The following is a 26,459-nucleotide window of genomic DNA, read 5'->3' on the forward strand; positions in this document are numbered from 1 at the left end:
CTGCCTAAACACTGCCTAAACACTGCCAAAAAACTGCCTAAAAACACTGCCTAAAAACTCACCACCTGAACACTGTCTAAAAACTCACTGCCTGAACACTGCCTAAACACTGCCTAAAAACTGACTGCCTAAACACTGCTTAAATACTCACCACCTGAACACTGCCTAAACCCTGCCTAAAACACTGCCTAAAAACTGACTGCCTAAACACTGCCTAAACACTGCCTAAACACTGCCTAAATACTCACCACCTGAACACTGCCTAAATACTCACCACCTGAACACTGCCTAAAAACTCATTGCCTGAACACTGCCTAAATACTCACTGCCTAAACACTGCCTAAATACTCACTGCCTGAACACTGCCTAAAAACTCACTGCCTAAACACTGTCTAAATACTCACCACCTGAACACTGCCTAAAAACTCACTGCCTAAACATTGCCTAAATACTCACCACCTGAACATTGCCTAAAAATTCACTGCCTAAACATTGCCTAAATACTCACCGCCTGAACACTGCCTAAATACATACCGCCTGAACACTGCCTAAATACTTACCGCCTGAACACTGCCTAAAAACTCACTGCCTAATCACTGCTGATTTGCTTCAATAATAAAAATCAAACTCTAGTTTAGCTCAACTGGAACAAAAGTATTTTAAATTATTATTTTATTACTGTAAATATATTTAGGCAAATAATGTTCACATATAGACATTTCACAGAATAAAACAATGCTCTGGCAAAAGAATAAAATATTAACAACTCCCAATAATCAGTAAACAAAAAGTTTGCTATTATACAACTTCAGGCACTGACCTTGCCTAAAGACAAACCCAGTAGTGAACCAGGCTGTGTTAACATTGTTTTTGTGCTATGTATCAACAAAGTACTTAAAGATGCTTACTTAAATACCAACATGAAATGACTGGAGGTTATCAGCAAATAAAAACACTTCATATGATTAACAAGTATGTTTGAGTGAAAGAATACTTTCAAACATGGATTCATATCATTTCACCTTTTTAACTCTTATGAGCTAGTTACAAAACCAGCAACCAGGAGTCTCTCAGCTCCAATTTGAACAATATAATTAGACAATTTATCTCGTAAAAACTTATAATCAGAATAAGAGGAAATTGAAAAACATTATATAGAAACAGTATGTACCTTCGAATTCATTATGACAGTTGCATTTCTTGGCTAAATAAGTCCCTACTTGTGAAGGGCTCTTATATGCTTTACAAATAAAATAATAATAATAATAATAATAATAATAATAATAATAATAATAACAATAATAATAATAATAATAATAATAATAATAATAATAATAATAATAATAAAGAAATAAATGATAACAATTTATTGAACTAAATATTTGATATTTCATCTCAACAGGTTAAAATATATACAAATATATATTTCTATAAATAATATATGTAAAGAAACAGCACACACCAAAACATCTATGATAAACATATGTACACAGAACAATTATGCTCATATCTGTTACAAATAATTTGTTACTCATCAACCTTAATATTCACCAAACGTCTAGCAGCACAAAGGATTGTCTGTACATTTGTTTACACAGTATACTCTATAAGGTAGTGCTGAGTACAGTTCGAAAATAGATTTTTATCGAGCCTGAGATAGACGATAGATAAAGATAAATCAGATGAAATAAAGGCTTACAGTGTTATGGCAGTGTACAATGTGTGTGTCTGTTTGGATAACATGCACAGGTATAGAACCAATAATGTACAGTATGATGAGAGAGAAGCAATAAACAGACTAAATAAAATAAGAGGATATCTTTACTCATTTCCTGAGCTAAACAGACATTAAATATACTTTCTTTTGTCACATTTGTAGTTTAGGTTCTATGTCCAGTTACCAATTTGAAATAAAAATAATATTACTCTGTGCTAAACTGTTGAACTTTTTAAGGTGACAAGGATTTGCATGTTGTACAGAGAAAATAAAGATCTGCCCATGGCTAAGTATTTATTTACTGCAGGGAGTGAACGGTAATGTTATCTACCACAACATACAGCATCTAGTATCACAACTAGTGTTCTAATATTTTATATCTTTCTTTTATAACTTTTATTTTAGTTAATAATAGTTAATATTAGATTATCCTAAAGGATGACCAGCATTCCAAACACAATGAGACATCTAGACTAAACAAACCCAGGGCACTGGATTGATTTAAGACATCTCTTCTTGACATCCCCCAAAATACAAGAAACACTACAAACCAAAGTGACAGATGGATGCAGAAAAATGCAGGAGAAAAATCAATGCATTTTCAGAAACAGTGTTGGTCTTGTAGAATGAAAAGAAGGGATATTTGTTGAAAGGGATTCAGTGCAACCCTTGCTTACATGAAGGGCAGTTCCTTTTCAGATGGACAAGAATCTGAATGTGTATTATCTGCGACAGGCATATGCATTGATATTCTTGATGACGTAAAAACCGATGGAGACCGGGGGCATGAGTATTGTTCGTCCTGCTCTGAGTGTCCGTGGTTTCAGCTCAGGGAAAGTGTCACTGTCTAACATTAACAAATGTTCTCCATTCAGCTGCACAGACCTGTAGAGCACAGAGAGAGTGTGGGTCAAAATCACAGCATGACCCATGGTAAGAATAAAGACTCATGACTTACTAATAAATAAATAGATATTAAATTATGACTGACTAATAAATAATGGCAATAGTGAACCAGAAAATATTACTAACAATACAATCAATACAGCAAGACAATCAGTGGAGCAAATAACCCAATCTAGAAAACTGTGCTGTCAGTGCTGCTAACCCTAACCCTAACCCTGTGATCAGGTTTAAAAAATAATTATAATATAACTTTTGTGTTCCTCCACTTGATGGCGCCACAGTTATACAATGCGACCTACAAACGAAAAGCCATACATTACAAATAATTGATTTATAATGCTGATAACCCTATCTTTGTGTTAATTCTGGTTGTATTTCTTATTCTGCCTTAGGTAATTATTACAATCTGAAAAGCAAAGTAACGTCAAATTTCTTTGCATTTAAACCGAAACCCACTGCTTTTTTGTAGCCAAAAACTACAAGGTTATTAAAATCAAAATCAATAAAATCAGACAATATCTACATAAATAAATCGTATAGAGCATCTTCATGTTCATTAGACTATCAATATATAAGCGTGCAAGCTCCTCAGACAAAAAAAGCAGTTGCATCTGCCAATAGCAACACCTTATTACACAATGTCACTACATCTGGAGGAATGAAACTTGGGCCATCAGATGCTGAGGTTGCCTTTTGTGCTTTGTGTCCAAGCAGAACTCAACACAGACATTCCCACGTTCCAGTCTGACGGGTGTAGGGTGTATAGGGTCAAATATGAGTATGACTTGTTCAGTGAGCATGATGGAACACTGGATACTTCGACTGGACAGCAAAATCACCAAACCTCAATCACATAGAAAACCTGGGCGATTATTTGGACTAAAATTAACAAGAAATCACAACATGGTGGTATTCTTACATGACAGAATTGGCAGTGTTATTGAGGCGAGAGGAGATCTAGTTCTTCTATAATCTAATTTTTATACAGAGACTATATTTTTTTTAAAAACAAATTACATATGAGTAAAAGTCATACTGTTAAAAGAATAAATAAATAAGTAAATAAATAATCTCCCGCATTTATTCATTTCATTCATTCACACAATGAAAAACAAGTTCATGCTCATCACTATTTTTCAGCATGCTGTGATAGGCTATTAACAGATAAGAGATCGGTTTAAAAATCTCGTTCCACCTTGTAATACCACAGATTGAAGTGATCAGGAGGTTGGAATTGTTTTAATCCAGCATGTTGCCTGTGGGCCTGGAATCTCTCTGGAATACACTGCAGGTTGTATGGTGATGCAGTGTGACACAACATGCTTCAGAAGCCGTGCCAAAGAGCATTTGTTGATCTTCACAATCAGACTTTTTGATGATTTATATTCTCATGTTAAAAGCAGAAAAGATAGGTATGTAAGCACACAGTATGCGGCACATCACTTAGGACATAGACAGAGGGTTGTTTTTGCATTTCCTTAAGATATGATATAAATTAAATGTAAGTGTCCTAATGGTTCCATATGCCTGAGCTAGAGGAGCTCCTGGCTACAGATGTAAGCATGTGAGTGAGAGAGACTATCCTGACAAGACAAAACTCTGCAAGGCACTTAGCAAAATGGAGCCAAAAGTCTGCTCTTTCTACAGCTTTGATAACATACCACAACCACAAGAGAGAAGTGTACATAGGCATTTTTGTATTTGCCTAACTCAGAGATGGAGAGATTATTAAACAGGAAATGGATAACAAACTTAACATAACATAAGCTACACATCACCAATACAGCATATCTTTCCTGTAGAGAAAAAACATTATAGCAAGTACAATATTTTTGTCTCATATGTGTACATCTGTGTGTGTGTGTGTGTGTGTGTGTGTGTGTGTGTATATATATATATATATATATATATATATATATATATATATATATATATATATATATACGCATATATGTACATACACACATATGAGACAAAAATATTGTACTTGCTATAATTTTTTTTTTGCATTAATAGTTCTGTACTATTTATTGGTTGAGAATCTGGTTGGATATTATGGTATATATGAAATATATTTATTTGATAACTAGATACGGGTGTACAGTTAATGTCCAATCAGCTATTTGTTATAATGAGTAGAAAAAGAGTTGTAAAAGCACAGATATCTGATGGTAACAATGATATTTAGAAAGTGCATGATGATGTTATTATATCACAATATCCAAAAAGTATATTAATTAATCAATCTGGGCATGACAGAGATTTGCTATTCCAAAAAAGTGTACCTTACTGAAATAATAGATTTCCATCACATAATAAACATAATAAACACACACTTTAGTATTATTTAATCAGCATTATTTGCTGATTATATTATTGCCAGAGGTGCCAATAATTTTGAAATGTCCTGCAAAATCAGTGGTTAAATTCATGGCTCTCAAGCATGTTTATTTAGTATGCTACAGAAAACCCTACTTAACTACAATAACTTAGTTAACACTGTATGTCACTAGCTACATTACAGCTAACATACAATACAAACTTTATGACATACTATCTTACTAACTTTATGACATACTAACTTTCTGTTATATAACCTCAAATATTCTTATTCATCCCAAAGTACACCTGTTGCAGGCAGCAATTTTAACAAAAGTAGATGCTCGATTGAAAAGTTAATGATTCATCATATTTGTGAGGAACATTTTCCACTGAGTACATTACATAAATCAGCAGCTCTGTTAACCAAAAGAGAACATCCGTGAAGTCTAAATGACTAAATAACTGAGAGTGGTCAAGTGTAATCCCACAAAATGAACAGTTGGCTGTATGCTTTACAGAGGACTGTAGCATTGGAATGTGTCATGAGTAACTTTATAGCCTCCCTGTATATGTTGCTCACTCAATTTGGATTGGGAGGTACTGATTCAGCCCATATGGACCATGGAGGATTGCAAAAGAGATAAATACCCCCATATATTTTGCTGTTACTTACTACAGAGAACCATGTGTTGCATTACAACTGTGTTAATTAGTATTATGACTACAGGTTTCAAACTCTCACTTTGAATCTAGATATAAACATTTACAGCATTTGCTCTGAAAGATTTGTGAAGACTGAAAGTACTGACACAGTCCAATAATGGTATATAGCATGTGAGACATTGTGAGAAATGAAAAGAAATTGCCATTCAGCTCTAAAAACAGAACAAATTAGCTAAACATTCTTATGGTAAATTGAGTATAGCTATTCAACATGGCAACTAATGTTTCAGTAGACGTAATTATTGTTATGTTTTCATAATGAACTCTGTGATGGATTACAACGTTAGATATAATTAGTAGTGGGCATTTGCAATGCTACAGAATATTCTGTTTAATTTAACTTTGTGTTTTAAATGTGGAAAAGCCATGAGCCAAAAATGCAACCAAAATGTCATGTTCAGATTATTTCCTCAACATCTGGTATGGCTGCATTCTCCAATTTTGATTATTTGATCTGAAATCACTTTTAAAAAATTTCAGCGCAATTATCACTACAAAATAGATTTCTATACTACAGGAATTTCACTTATATTCCCAAAACAGGCCTTAGGTAGGGGTGACTTCCTGGATCCCTGCATCCCACATGAAACTGAGAAAACTGAACCATTTAATCACTCATTAAACTATTACCAGGGACTGTACTGTACCAAAGGAAGTAACTTATCACTGCATCGTCAGTTTGTTTTCAGTTTCAATAAGCCAAGACAAGGTTATTACACTAATCCAATTTTATGGTCAATTTTGATGGCAATGTTTTTTTCTTGGCTTCAAGGTAGTCCTAGAAATCATTTTCAGTATTTCCTGGACATTTACAGCATAGTAAGTGAAAGCATGTTTCAAATGCAATTTATCTTTTTTTTTCCACTTTCATTTTGTTCCCCTTGGTAAATCTACAGAAATTGATGTAGAGTTTCCATCTGTCAGGCCCACTGCCGTTCATAATAAATGAGAGCAACCATATTCACTCCATTCAGTTTCTGTAAGCATTGAGTTAATACTAGATATATTACACTATATGGGACACAACTAAATATATAATGGGTATATGATATAAACACAATCAAATATAATCAAACATAATGCCTCACAGAGTAAGAACCATAATTAGATTTGACAAAATATATATTAATTTATTTTCCACTAAGCTCAAAAGTAAAATTTGTAATTTGTAATTTCCATTTTAATAGCATTATATCAACCAACAGTACACATATCCCTGCAGTATGTTAGTAATATTATTAAACATATTATTATAAATAAATGTTGCATAAAAGAACTCTAACAAAATCAACATTAGACCCTACTTACATCTAAATATATTTGCTGTTGAAAATGAAAAAAATAATGGTATAATAAGATACGATCCCCTCTTTTCCCCTTTCATTTTATTATTCGAGATTAGCAAGTGATCTTAATTAAATGTTTGTTATGAACGCAGAAACATCCTCATAATCCATATTTGGACAGACTATATCTGTGTTGTTGTAACCCAGGTCCATCTCTTCCTCTTTTTCCTTGCTATTTAGTGTGTTAGGGCAATGGTGGTGAAAGGGGATCAGCCATTGGTGCAGAAATGCAATATTTTGCCAGAAAACAATTAGCTCAGCTCTGTGTTTCTAGGATATCCTTACTGACCACAGAGCGAGAGATAAACAATATCACAACTAAGCTAAACTGTTTGGTGAATAAACAGGGGATCTTGTGATCTCCCTAGGTCGTCCCAGTCATGGTTATTTATATGTGAATGAACTCATAACCCAAGATTATCTGACGACAAGCTAATAAACAGAATTTTCAAGCTTAATCCATTTTCTACAGTTTCTCCTAACAAGATTGACATTCAGTATAATACATTTAAAACCACACATCACATAGTCAACTGTGCTCATAAATGCATGCATGGGATTTCCATGAGTTTTACTGGTATGCAAGTAAATGTTAATGCACTTACTTTGAGTGAAGACCATCAGCTCCAAAGGGTTGTAACAGGTATTGATGAACTGTTTTATTTCGTAATGTCCCAGCCAGCTTTATTTTCTTTCTCGACCGATGCAAGTTGATAATATAGATTGTTATGGAGCCTCTGACATAATTGTGACTGCAGAGGAAGACAACACAGAAGTAGACTAAGTGATGAAAGAAACATGCAGTGTCTTTAAACAATTACTTCTCCCCATAACAAAGCCAAAACAAAGCCTCTAAACATTTACCTTATTTTAATGGGCCAACATATAATTCGTACACAACTGTTCTTCTCATACAATCTACTATAATAATTTTTGTCAATATTTGACTGTACTTTCGACTTTAACATGTAGAAAACTCTGATGCAGCCAGAAAGACAAAGCTGTTTGAAGAACTGCATAATGCAGATATAATCTGCTCTGCTTTATTCAGACCTTAAACCTGTCTTTAATTTTGAGTATACAACCACATCAAAAGTGTTTATACATAGGTAGAAGAGACCCTTACAAGGGCAAGAAAAGAGGATGCTGTTTTCTATCATAGTTAAGTATATAAACCCATATAAAATCAGACTGGAGAGTTAACAGCATTGCTGTATAAAATAGTGCTTGTTGCAGTAAGTATTCAACATCCAACTTATTCATCTATTCAACAAGAACTGCACTTGGGTTACTGGCTTAAAACTACTGAAGACTAAGCCTTTGGGGATATTAGACAAAGATAACTATCTGGGAAAATGAAAAAACAAACATAAGGTTAAATAAGGGCTCTAATGTAAAGGCGGGAACAACATTGCGGTAGTGAATAACATATGTTGTAAAGGAGCAAGTGAACAGGTCAGAGCTTGGCTTTTGTCAGACAAGCCTGTTAGTAATCTCTCTGCGTGCAACCAGCCTGGCCTCCCATCCATGTGTGCCTTTACACCTTGGCATACAGTGAATAGAGCTGGTGGAACTAAAGTAAACTTGAAAAATGCCAAAAAAAAAAAAAAGTAAAACAATGCACATTTCATATGGATGTGGTGTCTCAGTTTTACTAGACTTTGGTAACTTATCCAGAGATTTTCCAACACACTGTATTAGAGCAGACAAACAGATTGAACGGTGATAAACACTGTCCAAAACTTTGAAACAATGTACTTTTCATGCATTTGCATAGGGGACATAAACATTTAATATTTATGTTTAATTTCAGCAAAATGTTCAAGGGAAATATAGAGAAAACAGACCATATTCTGTCTGGTGTCAGCAAAATGGAAAAAAAGAACAGGGTCTGTCTGTCTGTCCGTCTGTCTGTCTGTCTATCTATCTATCTATCTATCTATCTATCTATCTATCCTTTGCTGAAAACTTTTAACCTATGATGAAACATTTATATCCTAAGGACAATGCCCCTATCCACAGGGCACGAGGACTCAACAGATGGTTTCATGAGTACAAAAATGATGTAGATTATATGCGCTGGCCTTTGCAGTCACCAGATCTCAACTCAACTGAACACTTTCTGTATAAAAGATTTTGGATCTGCATGTTACAGAGCAGTCTCCACTACTCTACTATCATCAAAACACCAAGGTAGGGAAAAACATTTGGAAGAATCCCTTCAACACAGTTCCAGAGACTTGTAGAATCTGTGCCAAGGTACACCAATGCTGCTCTGGCAAGCTGGGGTGGGCCAACATCTTAGTGAGCGAACTAAGATGTTTTAGGTGGGGGTTTGTCCTATAATTTGTCCCATGTACATGTATATAAACTGTATGTACACATATACACATACTTATTTATGCTTGTGTGTGTAGGTTGGGGAGTGGGGTTGGTGGATTGGTGGATTTTGTATACACACATGGTGAGTTATCCAGTCACATCAGAATGAAAATATGCTTTTCATGCATTTTCTCTGAATGTTTTTTTTTTTTCAATTCAGTCACTTAGCTACTCAAATAGACTGCAAGACAATTGCAACAAATCCCAAACTATACAAATGTGTATGCATCAATAAGATTATTATTAGTATTATTGTGAGCAGCCTGCGCCTTTCTTCTTTACACTATTTTAGTCTGAAACAGGCTATTCCCTCAGGTTTCTTCTTGCTGTCTGATATATACAGCCTTCCTCCAACAATTTCATGTCCATAAAATAGCATATTTAGGCCTCCTACAATTTAACCAACTAATCAGTGACACTTTTCTGTACTTTACTGTACACACTAAGACTATGATAATGTTCAGAAAAATTTGACACTGGGGCATTACAGAACCATAAAGCACCACACTACTGCATTTCATATAGGTTATCACAATAAATATTTTATACTGATGAGAGAACAAGAAGCTCAGGCCAGGGGCCAGGAGGAGGCGTGTAACTGAGCTGAGACAGGAGGAGGACTGTGGTCAGTAAGCCTACACTACTGCTGACAAGCTAGCAATCCCTATGTACATCATCCTGGAGTAAATGATAACCATCAAAGGGGATGGTGGCATTTTTTATCTGTTCTAGAGACAGACTCGCCTATTGTCCTAATACCAGGATGCTGGGATAAAGGCTTCTACTTCCTTTCAGCAACCCAGTGACAGTAGAAAAGGCCCCTGCATACGTGATAATTGATACTTGTTAAATTTTATGGGTAGTCACTCTGAAAGAGAGGGTGTCTGGAGCCAGTAATTTATGTGTTTGAACATAAGCAGATATAAAGTAGAGTATTAACCATGGGCTGTGTTCTCAAATAACTGAATATTTGGTGTATGGTGGAAACAAGCACACATCACTCACACACTGAAATATGATGGAGGGAATAGTTAAGGATTGACCGCTAAAACTGTTTCAGTATAAAAACGAGGCATAAAGTGTTAAAAATGTGAAATAATTTTTAATAAATTCTGTAAGCACTTCTAAGGGTCATACTAGTAAACCTACTTGGTAAAGCTTGTACAGTGTGCGTAGATGCGTAACTTGTCTCGGATCACCTTCCCTGGACGCGGCTTCCTTTGGAGCCCAGCAACTTGCACTGCCAGCACCCTGGGACCCACCAAACGCTTAAAGAGCAGAGACAGCCAGTAATCCTACAACAACAACAACATACACATATACTATATGTTACAAAAAAATGACCTATTGACTTATTTGTACTGGAACCAGCACATCAACACACATATTAGGTAAATATATGGTGCTCTACTAGGAGTATAGTGAAGGTCAACATTTAAGAAGAAAAGTGATTCATATGCAGGATGATTCTGGTTCAAATACAAAGAGCAGATACGGTGTTATTTGGCTGCAGGTGGCAAGCTATTCATCCCAGTGTATTTCAAATCGGAAACAAAATTAGTGTTGCAAGATTGACATATTTGCCGGAAATTAGAGATGAAAAGTGTGAAAAACAAATAGAGAGTCACAGCTGTAGTGTGCCTTTCTCATATTAGCCTCCTCTGCTGGAGGGACTGAACGAGATGTGTGCTCTTTTATCCTGTGGTTAAACAAGCCCACCCATGCCCCAGCCTTTTATTGAAAGAGACATTTTCTTGGACGGCCAATTGGAGAAATCTCACTACAGATACTGTTTGGAAGCTTTTCCTTTTATAAGCATGGAACAACAAAGAAGAGAAGCATTTCTCTTTTGACTACAGCAAAATGCTTGAATGGATTCAAGGCAATATGATGAACCTTTTCTATTCATGTCATATCATGTCAATGAGGACAACTAAATGCACGTTTGTACTTTCCTGTGAATATATAACACTGTAAACAAAAGATCAAAGAACATGTTCTTCACAAATCTAATATTGTACAATGTACTAGCTGTTAAAGGAAGTTAGCACTTTGTTAGTGAGTGATGTTATAATTCATCTAATTAGGTCTAAAAGTTGATACCAACATCAAAATCCTGCTTAATCAGTCAAATTAATCTCATTTCTAACCAAGAACAAATATAAAATTCACATATTGTCCTTGTGTACCATGGATGCTAAAAGAGATCCACTGTAATCACTTTCACAAGAGTTTGAATAGCAGGACTTTCATGTGCTTCTTTTTAACACCATAGCCACACATGATATACTCCTATAAAAGCGTTTTGCATTTAAGAGTTGAACACACTGAGCATTGGCAAATCATTCAAAATATATACAAATAGGCTAAGAATGGTGTAAATTGAACCATCATGGCCAGTAACTGTCTAACAACTGTCCTTAAAAAAAATCTCATTACTTTTCAATTTCAACACCTAATTGAAAGAATTCAGAGCAGAATATGTGACTCAGGAAGTTCCCATGCAATCCTGCATATGGGATCATTTAAAGGCTCCTTTTTCAGGGAAACATTAACTTAATTTGCTCCGGCAGCAAGTACTGTATAGGATCTGCTATGGCTAGCAGGGCAAATGTTAGTCTCAGCAGTAGGACAGTCTCTCTGTACTCCACATGCAGTATATACTACTCACAATAAATAAATAAATAAATATATATATACTGTATGTGGTGCAGCGGGTATTGTTGATGCCTCACAGCTCCAGGGTCCCTGGGGCAATACTGAGCTGTCTATGCAGAGTTTCTGTACATACTCTCCCCATGAGTTTCCTACAGGTTCTCTGCTTTCCTCTCATCTTTCAAAAACAGCGTGGTAGGTGAATTGACTACTCTAAACATTCCTAGGTATGAATGACTGTGTGCATGTGTGTGTACGTCCTGCCCTGCGATGTATCGACATCCCATCCAGGGTGTATTCCTGCCTCTCACAATGGGATTGGCTCTGGATTCACCCTAAAAGAAAGCAATGACTGAACATTTATATGTTATGATTCTTGGAAAGGTGGAGTACCATATGGCTGCACATGTCTGCCAGTGGGCATCAGTAGAGTGGAAGGTGTGTTGGACAGCGATTCCCAGCACTATGGTACTAATAAACCTCAGGAATGCCCACAGCAAGCCAGCCTTTCCCACAGACAGCTCTGTTGTGTATTTATGTGCAGTAACTGGATTTCTCATCTGTCAAAATGTCTGACATAAAGTTTTATATGCATTAAAATAAAAATTATAGCATTTATGTTCCTTTAGTGGGGACATAAATATATACAGTATCTCACAAAAGTGAGTACACCCCTCACATTTTTGTAAATATTTGATTGTATCTTTTCATGTGACAACACTGAAGAAATGACACTTTGCTACAATGTAAAGTAGTGAGTGTACAGCATGTGCAACAGTGTAAATTCGCTGTCCCCTCAAAATAACTCAACACACAGCCATTAATGTCTAAACCGCTGGCAACAAAATTGAGTACACCCTTAAGTGAAAATGTCCAAACTGGGCCCAATTAGCCATTTTCCCTCCCCGGTGTCATGTGACTTGTTAGTGTTACAAGGTCTCAGGTGTGAATGGGGAGCCGGTGTGTTAAATTTGGTGTCATCGCTCTCACACTCCCTCAAACTAGTCACTGGAAGTTCAACATGGCACTTCATGGCAAAGAACTCTCTGAGGATCTGAAAAAAAAAGAATTGTTGCTCTATATAAAGATGGCCTAGGCTATAAGAAGATTGCCAAGACAATGACATTGAGCTGCAGCACGGTGACCAAGACCATACAGCGGTTTAACAGGACAGGTTCCACTCAGAACAGGACTCTCCATCGTCGACCAAAGAAGTTGAGTGCACGTGCTCAGCATCATATACAAAGGTTGTCTTTGGGAAATAGACGTATGAGTGCTGCCAGCATTGCTGCAGAGGTTGAAGGGGTGGGGGATCAGCCTGTCAGTGCTCAGACCATATGCCGCACACTGCATCAAATTGGTCTGCATGGCTGTCGTCCCAGAAGGAAGCCTCTTCTAAAGATGATACACAAGAAAGCCCGCAAACAGTTTGCTGAAGACAAGCAGACTAAGGACATGGATTACTAGAACAATGTCCTGTAGTCTGATGAGACTAAGATAAACTTATTTGGTTCAGATGGTGTCAAGCGTGTGTGGCGGCAACCAGGTGAGGAATACAAAGACAAGTGTGTCTTGCCTACAGTCAAGCATGGTGGTGGGAGTGTCATGGTCTGGGCCTGCATGAGTGCTGCCGGCACTGGGGAGCTACAGTTCATTGAGGGAACCATGAATGTCAGCATGTACTATGACATACTGAAGGAGAGCATGACCTCCACCCTTCGGAGACTGGGCCTCAGGGCAGTATTCCAGCATGATAACGACCCCAAACACAACTCCAAGATGACCACTGTCTTGCTAAAGAAGCTGAGGGTAAAGGTGATGGACTAAACCCTATTGAGCATCTGTGGGGCATCCTCAAACGGAAGGTGGAGAAGCACAAGGTCTCTAACATCCACTAGCTCCATTATGTCATCATGGAGGAGTGGAAGAGGACTCCAGTGGCAACCTGTGAAGCTCTGGTGAACTCCATGCCCAAGAGGGTTAAGGCAGTGCTGGAAAATAATGGTGGCCACACAAAATATTGACACTTTGGCCCCAATTTGGACATTTTCACTTAGGGGTGTACTCATATATATATATACAGACATAGGTACAGCTTTAAAATTCTGGACAATACTACTGCTGTAATATACAGTGGATAAATGCAGTGCTATACATGCAGTGCAAGTTTCCATCTTGTATACAGTAAACTACATTTACAGACTCATTCATTCCTTCATTCATTCATTATTTCATTCATTCATTCATCTTCAGTAATTGCTTCATCCTGACCAGGGTTGCAGTGGATCCAGAACCTATCCTGGTAACAATAGTTGCAAGGTGGGAGAATTCACGCAGATGGGATGTTGGTCCATCGCAGGGCACCATGCACACACATTCAAACTTAAGGACTATTTAGTGCAGCCAGTCTGCCTACCTGCATGTTTTAGACCGTGGAAGCAAACTGGAGAACCTAGAGGAATCCCATACAAACACCAGGAGAACATGTGAACCTCCATACAGACAGTAACCCGAGTTCAGGATCAAACCAGGGACCCTGGAGCAATGAGACAGCAATGCTCCCTTAACATTAAAATTAACAAATGATTAACTTTAGCATTAAAACTTTAGTAAGGTTGTAAAGTTAGAAATGTTATAAAGTTACGATATAACACATATATTAATTGGTGTTATATTTTGTTTTAATGCTAATTAAATACACCTGCATTGACTAATATTTATTCAATCCATGACTAAAATTTAGTTCACATAAATGTGGACTCAAAATTTTAATTATAGTATTTAACTAAATGTTGATGACTAATTAAACTATGGTCTTTAGGTATAAGTACTGGAACTTGTTATTTATCCATTTGCCAGTAAATGAAAATTTGTTAATTAAGGCATTTGTTCATATTGGCAATTGTTGAGCAAATTTGAAGGTTAATGCATCAGTAAATACATATGTTGATTTTTGGGTTTACCTGATTTATTATTTTTTTAATCATCATTAATTAATACAAATGTTAGCCACTTTGTTAATGTTACTTACGATACATTAATGGTTATATTCATAGTTTGTTCGGTTAACTAATGCATTAATAATGTCAGATAAGGGAATCTTAATTTAAAGCATTACCCAAATTCCCAACAATTCACACAGTTGAATTTATGTGAAAAGTTAGTAATTACATTTCCAGATGAAATGACACATGGCTAAATCCTGAACAATCTAGCCTATTACACCACTAAGATATATCTTAGTATTAATAAGTGTCACTGATGACAAATTGTGACAACAGGTACCTCACATACTTTGCATCATTTTATAGCTAAAAGAATACAGAGAAAATGAGAAACTTAAGACAGTAGAAAGGCAAAATGCAAAACGGTTGGCTAAGGGACTTGGAAGAGGAGGTCAGAATTTTGGGGGTTGGATGGAGAAGGATGGGGAGGGAGATATCCTGGGCTAGCACTGCAGGACTGACTAAATGATTAAAGAGAGTGCGTCTGGACATAAATTTCTCTACTGGCCGACAGGTTGGGCCTGTTGTGCATTCTCACAGTGGGAAGTCTGGCAGTCACCACAGACACCCAGCTATGTTTAAAGCATTGTGATCGCAGCAGGAGGTGGCTCTTCCCAGCAATGACCGGAGATATTGAACCAAGAGAAGGAAAAATGACTTTCCAAAGAAGAAAACTGAAGATGATTTGATGTAAGTCGAGTCTGAGGAACAAATTTATGTTGGATGTATAAAGGAACTTGTGTATGATTTTGAAGGATGATCATATATTGATGGACTGGATTAGGATAACTTGTTGTTCCTGGGGAGAGGGTGATAAATTGTGCTTCAAAAACCAATCCAGACTGAGACATTTTTTTTTAAAATAGACATTTAACATATAATATTTTTGCATCTAGAACAAAATTTGTGTTTTCCATTCATTTATTCTTTGTCTTTCACTATTTTGCCTGATCTAAGATAACATATAGCCTATTAATACATAATTTGAAAAGTGACAGATAGACTAGCTTGAGTTGAACAACAATCAGTGCAGCTTCCTTGAAGGTAGGCTGTTTAAAAAATATCAGGAGATTCTCCACTAATTCCTTATTCTGACATAAAGCTGCACTGAGTTAGGTTAAGCTGTAGCACAATCATTATGAAGGGCAGGATAGTCTCAACTTGAGCCAGTCAGTCCACATGCTTCCTGTTTTAATTTTTTGCTATTGAATAAAAAAATTCTTCAAGATACACTTTCAGAATTGTATTCTCCTACCAACAACACTGCAACTCAAATCCATCTCCTGATTTCCAGCATTTAATATCATTGATATTCAATGGTAAAAATCACACAGTAAAATCATTATTACTCTGAATTATATTCTTTCTAATATCTTTTAGGTTTCATGCTATAGTCAAAACAAAAGAGAAGGAAAATAATAACATGAAAGCCCTTCCTTACTATTTCAGGACTGTTCAAACACATCCATATAAAACAGTTGAGTGATGAAGCAAAGGAAAGGAGGAAAAGTCACCATAAAAGAAATGGGCTTTTGCCCTAAGGCATTGTACTTATGGCACTACAATTCTCTGAGCCTTTTAAGCTGTTTTATAGCCAAGGCACGGTAGGAGTTCACAAAATAAAATTGAATTTTAATTGAAGTCTTCTGTTTGCTCTGTCTACGAGGCTCACCACTAGAAAATGTGCGAGACTGAGTTACATAGTACGGTAGCTAGAGCCGGTCTGACCTGCTAACATAAAGGAGCTGTATGTCGTTGTAGTTGCAACCTGTGGAGTGGCCAAGGCTCAGGTTGCATGTCTGTTAGTATCTCGCAGATCCACACACACACAGTGAAGCAGACATGTTTAGGGGGCAGTGGAGGCGGGGGGGCAGGTGACACTGTCCTGGGGTATTTGACAGAGGGTTAGAGTTTCAGTGCACCTCACATCAGCTGCCCAGTATTCAACACCATTAAACACCTTTCATCTTGGCTAATAGGTCCCACGGGAAAAGGCTGCAAAGTGTCTAGGCATCAGACTGAAAAGAAACTGTCTCACACACACATCTCATGTGACTGAAAGAGTTTCACAAGGCACAGAATATAACTTCAGGGTCTCTAACCATTATTAACATTGCACTAATTTGTTTGCCCTTAAAGCAGAGGTTATCCATTTTTTTATACTGGGGAACATTGTCCTTATTTGCCTATCAAGGAAAGACAGAAAAATGACAAAATATTCATTTCGTTATAATACTTGCTACACAGAAATATATCCACTTTTGAATAAGCTTTTATTATGTTAATTTGTGTCCACCTGTATTGTAGTTATTAATTCAACACTGTGTAATCTGTATATAACCTTCAATCAGTCAAACTTCACCTGAATTATTGCAATCATATAGCAAAGATGTAATCCTTTTTGTCACAATTTAAACATCAAATTAAGAAATTTGTTATTTACTTACTTTTACTAATTGGTTTGGTCTGACTACATCATAATCATTTGTGAAACAAAAATGATTACGTTTTAACTTACAGGTAGAGGATTGAATTGCTGATCCACTAGATGGCTGTAACCATAGTCAAAAAAAGAGTGTCGAAGTACTACATCAATTCCTTGCATTGCAGAAATGCCAAGAGTGTTTAGCCACCTAATAAAAAAAAAGAGAAACAATAATATAAATCAGTGCACACACACACACACACACACACACACACACACACACACACACACACACACACACACACTCGTTCTGCTTGCTACTTATTTATATGTCAGAAATTCCTTTAAAGTGTACTTCAAATAGGAGTGAGGCCACTGATGAAAAACTATTTCAGACATTTGACTTTGCTGTGACCCTGACCCTGTTTTAATCAAATAAAAAAATCTAATTGGATCATCTGCTGGTTACAAGACACATTCAAATGACAATGACAAATCATTCAACCACTCGTTGAGATAATGAGAATCTCAGACAGACACATGGATGGACACACAGACAACCAATGGCAAAAATCGTAGACAGACAAAAAAAAAAAGGAATTGACAAATTGAGTTACTGAACATGTCTAAATAACATCTTTGTATGACAAACATAATGGATGCCATTGAAGAAAAACTATTTCAGACATTTAACCTTGCTGTGACCTTGATCCTGTAAATGTAATATAATCAGTTTGCAATTCATCTGGTGGTATCAATGAATATATATATATATATATATATATATATATATATATATATATATATATATATACACACATACACACACACACACACACACACACACACACACACACACACACACACACATATATATATATATATATATATATATATATATATATATATATATATATATATATATACACACACACACATATATATGTATACACACACACACACACACACACACACATTCAGAATATAAATATATTGAACTGTTTAGATAATGCAATATAATGCAATATATATATATAAGAATATAAGAAGAATCCAGGAAGTAACAGTGCACTTCAGTAGTATTAGTTTACAAAGTAAAAAGCGTAGTACAGAAAGTTCCAGGGAAGTTTTGAACAAATCAACTGTGCAGCTGGTTTAAAATCATATAATTATTAGCTTGGATGACGATATGTTACTTACAATAGTCCAGCTGCAAATGTGTCTGACAAATTGCTGATGCCTCCAGCCCATGCAGGACCAACTCCTCCCAACCACACCCTCTTCTCGGGAGCATGCATCTTCACAATCTGCGCATAAGAATAAAATCACATTCATAAATACTTTCAATTTAGGAACTAAAGCTTAAATTATATGCGGAGTTTGCGTATACATAGGTAGACACAGACCTATCTATCTATAAGCATACTGCACTAACTTTGGCCTTCAGAACAGCACACGTTTGCCTGGACATGGATATTGCAGAATAATGTGCAGAAATGTCGCACCATAAGGAAATAATTGTGCTGCACATTTGCTGTAAATTGGACAGCTGTGTGGACTTGCTGTAAATAGTGTGTTCCACCTCCCCCAAAAGATGCTTCACAGGGTTGAGATCCGGAGACTATACAGACCACTGAGGCAACAAAAACTCACTGACACATTCCTGAAACCATGTGGTAGTGGTGCACTGTGAGATGATGCAGTATCATGTTGAATTTGTCTGTTTGAATGTTGGTAAACTAGTCATAAACCTGGTCAGAAGCAGTGTTAAGATATGACATGCTGTTCACAATTGTTTAGTATTAGGGGCACTAATGTGTGCAAGAAAAACACTGTCATATCACCTGCCTGACATCAAACAGGATTGCTCTTTGGATTCATGCTGTTAAAGATAATTCAAAGCCATTTTTGCATAACGTGCTTGAGTTAATCTACGTAGTTGTTTTTCCCACTCCACCAACTGTCTGGTTTGCATTGTGCTTGTCTTACAGCACTGACATCCGGCATGGTCTTTGGCTGTTGTAGGCAATTCAAGACAAAGTCTGATCAGTGATGCAATCTGAAATGACATTCTGCACATCAGTGTTTAATAAAGCTGTGATTTGCTTGTTTTATTTGCACAGGTCTTGCCATTTTCTTTTGAGCCCTCTGATCTTTGTCCGCAAAATTGCCTGTCACTGGTAGATTTTTTCTGTGCTTACTCAGTATTTTTAAATATATCTTCTTGAAGTGCCCAGAATGACAGCTGTCTGGTAGATGCTAGAATTAGCATCACCAGTAATACCAAGCCACTAAAATAAATGATTTTATACACTGCAATACTCATTTGAACACTAACTGATGCTATTAATTATACCACACATCACAATTACATAATGTATAACTTATAATGTAGTAAGTAAATGTAGTAATTTGTGCAACAATTTGTGTGACGTTGGTGCTGTACATGTACCTGATAAATTGGCAAAACACTGTGTGTTGGTATTTGCCATCTATTATACTATTATACAATTTTAAATTGTAAACTGAACACAAAATGTCATAAAAACTCTTTTGTATAAACAGACATCTGCAATAGAGAGAGGAAGGTCAGCCCCCCCCACCCAGACAGCATGACCAATTATGCCCTCTTGCACTTGAGATCTCTTGACATTAGGGCAAATCCATAGACAGTTGCACTTTGGGGATTCCAGACTGCATTAAAAAGGTATTCAAAATAAGAGTTAATATGTTTAGAATTAATATATTCAGTCACATGTCTGAGTATAATAGTCACAACTATTATATTTGCACTTCTCTATTTATCAGAATGAAGAACAAAAAAAAAACAAAACTTTTTTTACAGGAAAAATGGCAAGGGGCAGAATGTTTGAGAGTTTAGAAATGAACTATCTTGAGTAGTTCACAACAAACAACACAAAGCAGACAGTCAACTCAAGGGGTTTTGACTGAAAGTATCAGTCGCACTAAGTTGACAGTATTTATAAGATGTAAAATATCTTGATACTGTAGAATATTAGAGGAATATAAATATTAATAATTACAGGAAAATTACTTGACAATGCACAAGGTACAATTCTTTAATATGCCTAATGTTCAGTTATAGTTATTATGATGCATACAGTAAAGTACAGTTTCCAAATCATGTATATATCTTATATACAGAATTTAGAGTATGTTTCTATATGTTTGTTTCATGGTGTTTCAAGTCCTATTGAAGTCCCAATTTGATTTTGTGATTTTATTATTTGATGCAACATCACTGGTCCTGGAACCTCAACATAAGTTTAAATAATAACAAGAACAAAATAAATTATTGTTATATTTGGTAGCAACCCAGTATTAAAGATTAGGCTCTGCTCAATGTTGTTAATGCTAAATGAATCTTGGGAAATATTTCCCATATTAAACATGCTGTCAGAGAAGCACAAAATATGAGTTGGCTTTCATTAAGGCTGGCAACCATGCTTAATGTCTCAGAACACACCAAACATTCAGGAATGGGGAAAAACACTCTAGGGACCATATACTTTTTCTTCTTTGTCAGAAAGTGGCAAAAAGCCTAACGTATCATCTTTTTTTTCTCTTCTTTTTTTATTTTTTATTTTATTTATTTATTTATTTATTTATTTTTTACATATCTTTATGTGTGAGTATGATATGACTAATTTGACAAATCTGCCTTTTTAAAAGTTGGCTGAAACAAGTTCTTGACCTTAACTGTTGTTCTGATGTCATAACTGATAATGGTTATGAATTAACCTCAGAAGAACAATGAATGCTTTTATTTATTTGATGTTTGTAAATTGAGTCAGTCCCCCCCCCCCCCCCCTTTTTTTTTGCTTTATAGGGAACACTCATCCAGATGTGCGCACAAATATAAAATCTGATACCTGTGTGTTTAAAGATAAAGAGTCATGGGAGAGGGCTTTCATTTGAAACCTGGCACAACATAGCCCCAGAGCTAGGGTGTGATGTGGTACAGAAACAAATTAAGTACGTTGAAACTCCAGCTTAAAGCCCCACTCCCCAACTGTGCCTTAACCCTTGCTCCCTTAGCTATAGCCCACCCCGATTTCAGCTTGTTAGGAAGCTGCACCCAAGAGAAAGGGCATAGTGTGATAATTAAGAAGCGAGGAACTAATGAGGACAAGTGGGAGTTAACTGCCTCTGAGTGCCAGACCCTAACAAACCTAGGTCTGTGATGCTCGGGAAGAACACAGTAATAAACCAAAACCAGCAGCCCACAGTGTACTCTCCCAATATATCAGGAACTATCAGAAATCAGCAATATGACTTCCATTATTACAAACACTTTTTTTTTCTCCAGACAATCTCACCTTTAACACCTTTGTAATCTGGTCTGTCAGGGTGTCCAGAAGACGTGTCTTCAAAAAGTCCTCCACTTTAGTAACACGCCGATCAATGTAAAAACTGCAGACCAGAGTACAGCTCAGTTAGAAATGCATCACTGAAATAAAATATATGTAAGAGCCAGCACAAGAAGGGCATTCTGAAGATGCATAGTAGTGAAGTAATCTAATATGAATACACATCCATCCATCCATTTTCCATACCGCTCATCCTACACAGTGTCATGGGGGAGCCTGGAGCCTATACCAGGGAACGGGGTGCCAACCTAACGCAGGGCACAATCGTGTCTTTGGACTGTGGGAGCAAACCAGAGTACCCAGAGGAAACTCACAAAGCACAGGGAGAACATGCAAACTTCGCACACAGGCTGGAGGTGGGATTCAAACCCACAACCGCGGATGTGCAAAGTAAACGTGCTAACCACAAAGCCACCATGCCCCCTAATATAAATATATTATTAGGAATGAACAGATACAAATACAGATACAGATAGGAGGTGAATCAGTCTTTTTTGTTTGTTTCTTTATTTTTCTAAAGCTTGCCTGAAAGGTGATTAAGATTAAAGGTGTGCATCAGGTCTGGGTTCCCATAGGATGCAACAGGATACAATTGCTACTGTCTTGTGGGCAGGAGGTCAGATAAGAATTTTAGAGGACAACCAAAGACCACGCTTATTAACATGAATACAATGTATTTACAGCATTCATTCATTCATCTTTAGTAACAGCCTAGTCATATGGATCACATGGTTTAAATTAGGCTACAGGTTTGTTTATATTGGTTTCATATACCTCTGTTTTTTTCCCAGAGTTTCCAGGGGCATAATGGCAGGGCTCATAGTTAAAAACAAATGAACAAACAAACAAAAAACTAACTTCTGGTTTAGGCCACACCCACTTGAGGTTAAATCTGAATTCTAATACAGATATTTGGAGCACTAAACAGATATAGATTCTGATAGTGGCACTGTTTTATACCCAAGACATAAACAATATCAACCCCAATACCATGCTCAATTTGATGAAAAGCTATAGCAGTCTAGTTCCCCAACAGCATTGTAAAATTAAGACTTTAGCTGCAAGAGTTACTGTTCAATGTGATGCTCATTCTACCATTTAATGATGACTCTTTGAAGTGATGCTGTTGGGAAACTCAGCCCAGGTCAACCTGCAGGATTCTTAACAGAACAGCTAACAGATTTAGAATATGAAGTGTATTAAGATGTCAAGACAGATGGGATGACAAGATGAAAAGTTGCTTTTAGTTAACTTTGGTCACTTTAATTGAGGAGAGAACAGGTCAGACTGAAGTAGCAACGGCGCTGACCATCTGGTGCATGGGCTTGGAAAGCAGGAGGCTTAGAGAGATAAAGAACTGTGAGGCATGTGTTGACACTGACCCTCACAATTTACAGTCTCACTGGGACTGGGGCTGCGCAACTGTGAACTCAACCAATCTTAATTATCTTTACATTTCAAACATTACTAAACATGTATTCAGCCTGACTTACTGGTTATCTTTAGCTTGTGTTTCTGCATTAGTGGTATTTCAGGATCAGGGTGTGTGTTACAGTAGGGATCAAGCCATAAACAATGTTGGCTATATTTTGAACATATTGTACATTTCAATAAAATACTGGAGAACTGAAAAATAAAAGGCAGAGAGAGAGAGAGAGAGAGAGAGAGAGAGAGAGAGAGAGAGAGAGAGAGAGAGAGAGAGATCTAAGAAAGAAATGTTAATACTTTGCATCTGTTTCGACACACAAAATAGTGGTCTACATATAAGAGAACAGAAAGTTGTTGATACTGGATAAGAAACTTTCTGTGGCTATTCTCAACAGTCTATTGTATTATTTATAACTCAGGTAAAAAAAAAAAAAACAAGAGTCAACCAAGGACGAATTTTGGTGAAGGAAATACTTAACTTAAATAAATGCTGTATTTCATTAGGTCATGAAAGGTGGAAGTCAAGGTGTCCCAGCTGTATAATAACTGTATAATCCCAAAGGTAAATGTGTGAAAGCATATGGTTTGTATTTGCAAGTGTGTATGGTGTGTTTTTAATTCCACCGACACTGCTTTTTCATTCTGTTTCCCTTATTTAGGGCTAACCTCTGGATTAATGAGTCCACTTTGGTAGGTTAGGAATAAAGCTCTCCAAACCCACCTTCTTTCTATAGACAGAGATGACCTAGCTGATGGGGATACAGCAAACCCACAAATAACCCTTATATTTGTAAGTCATTTATATGTTAATATTATATTTACCTAATATAGAAATTATGGGCTCTAATTACTGCAACAATTAAAGAATAAAACGATGCTTAAAAAAATTGACAACTCACAAATGAACCATGTGTCACAAAGTGACTTGACTGTATAGTAAAATGAGAAGGTAGCAACAATTATAAATAAAGATTTGTAGAATAAGTAATTTTCTAGCAGGACACATGATCCACAGTTACCTACATGGAGAGCATATTAAGCTAACAGCACCTGTGATTCCTCATAGTGTGAAACAAAGAGAAATTTTCCATGACCTGCAACTCACTGCCCTGTGTGTGTGTCTCTGTCAGCCTGCGGTGATCTTTAACTTCCCTTGAGGTAAAGTTCTGCAGTTAAGGAACATCCATTCCCGTAACTGTAACTTGCTTTCACCACATTTGGACATCCAACTAATTGTTGGAATACATCCAAATACTGTCCATAGACAAGCTGACTAAAACATGCTTCAAGAAAAAACTCCATAAAAAAAACTTTATTCCACCCACAGCCATGCTGTCTCAGAAACACCGCATGAAGAATACTACAGAAAGTGCTTCCTTTAGCACTTAAGCACCTCAGACCACTCTGAATGTTGGTCTTCATCAGAAGAGATCAACTTAGTGCTGACTAGCTAAAGATCCTGATGAAGCCATTTTTTTCTTTAAGAGAAAGGGCATTTTCTCAATTAATTAGCTATTAATGATGTTGTTACTTTTAATTAAGAAAATGCCCTTTCTCTTAAAGCAAAAAAATGCTTGATCAGGATCGGATGGTAAAAGAAAGGAAAATGCTAAGACAAGACATTTTACAATAAGAATAAGATACAGTATTTACAACCTGAAGATGCACTAAAAGATTTGAATAGTATAAGGGTCAATTGAGCTAAGGAGCAATTCTGGAGGGTGGCAGAGTGGCGCAGTGGGTGCCGTTACCGCCACTCAGCCCCAGGTTAGATTGTGAGCTCGGATTACTGACTGTGCAAAGTTTTTCTGCATGTTCTCCCCATGTCCATGTGGTTTTATTTCCACCTTCCAGAAACATGCCAGTACAAGGATTGGACACACTAAATTGCCCCTAGGTGTAAAAGTGTATGTGAATGCACGTGTGCATAGTGCCTTGAGATGGACTGGCTATCCTGGGTGTATTGCTAACTCACACGCAGTGTTCCCAGGATAGGCTCCGGATCCAGTATGACCCTGACCAGGATAAAAGGACTTACTGAAGATGAATGAGTGAGAGCAATTCTTTAGTCAATGTATCTCCACTATTTTAGCTTCAAGATGAAGAGTAGTGCAATTACCTAAACACTATTCTTGGTTTCATACTGATGAAATCCAACCTTATAGCCTCAACCTTTTCACAACAATGGCAGCACCTTCTGACCAGGAGAACCTATGAAATGTTGGCGCTCCAGTTTCTGTTAGCATTCTTTTTTTCTTTTTTTTGGTTCACATACACATTCTACACAATGTATTGCTTAGAAATAAACAAAATCAACCAACAAAACAGATGTACACTGGTGTGTCAGTATACAGAAATTTAAAAACAAATGTTTGATTTTAGCTAGCTTGACTTCTATAGGAACCAGATGCAGACAAGGGTAAATTATTTTGCATCACATCAAAGTAATTGTTCCTAATGTGATTAGGAAGAAAGGACTAAATTAGGTGTGCATGTTTTTGGAGGGAGTGTGTGCTTTACCTCCTAGCACACTTTCGCATCAAACAGGTGTCAGCAATTATGGACTGAGGTATACAGAGCAAGTGGTTAGAAGTAGTTTTGCAGTGTGGTGATTTTTGGAGTGTGAAATGGTTGAGTTCTATATTACCAAGCGGCACATTATTTTAACCTAAAGTTACAAACTTAGATTCTTTAATTTATCCTTTTACATAGGTGATTTCAGAGTTAATCACCTAGAGGTACATTTATAGACCTGTTTTCCATTGCTCTAGTGAGTAGATTGTAATTAGATTAAGTGCAGAAAAATTAAAAGGTAGAATACCTACTGTTGCCACGTAACTGCATCAACAACAGAACCACCGTTCTTCATGAACCTATGAGACAAAATAAAGGGATATTTTAGTTAGTGAGTACAAATATAGCAGTGGAATTATGGATTATTTACAGCTGCTTTTTCTGTCTTCCTTGCAATTGTAAATGACTCTGGCATAAGCAGTCAATGTCAAGGCCAACTAAGCCACACTCACATGGGGAACTTGTTTATATGGCCGGTGGAGGGTGATCGTTCAGGCAGTGTGTAAACCGGCTCTGAACAGATGTGAGTTGACAGTTTAGCAAAAAATCTGCACAATCCTTTTTAGGCAATATGTTTCACTCTGA

The 26,459-nt window shown here is 36.6% G+C and overlaps 1 protein-coding gene across 1 annotated transcript in view; it reads right to left on the reverse strand.

The window, feature by feature from the left end:
* Positions 1-663: 663 nt before the first annotated feature.
* Positions 664-26,459, reverse strand: part of hpse2 (heparanase 2) — a 55,431-nt gene continuing 29,635 nt past the window's right edge. Inside the window, exons 6-12 of the mRNA XM_017463158.3 lie at positions 26,126-26,173; positions 21,822-21,915; positions 18,682-18,788; positions 17,575-17,689; positions 10,546-10,691; positions 7,620-7,766; positions 664-2,602 (exon numbers count right to left, since the gene is read on the reverse strand). Of these exons, the coding sequence (XP_017318647.1) occupies positions 2,440-2,602; positions 7,620-7,766; positions 10,546-10,691; positions 17,575-17,689; positions 18,682-18,788; positions 21,822-21,915; positions 26,126-26,173 (820 nt within the window). The 3' untranslated portion in view covers positions 664-2,439. The remainder of the gene's footprint in view (positions 2,603-7,619; positions 7,767-10,545; positions 10,692-17,574; positions 17,690-18,681; positions 18,789-21,821; positions 21,916-26,125; positions 26,174-26,459) is intronic.

This window comes from Ictalurus punctatus, chromosome 3 (genome assembly GCF_001660625.3).
Source record: "Ictalurus punctatus breed USDA103 chromosome 3, Coco_2.0, whole genome shotgun sequence".
Classification (NCBI taxonomy): domain Eukaryota; kingdom Metazoa; phylum Chordata; class Actinopteri; order Siluriformes; family Ictaluridae; genus Ictalurus; species Ictalurus punctatus.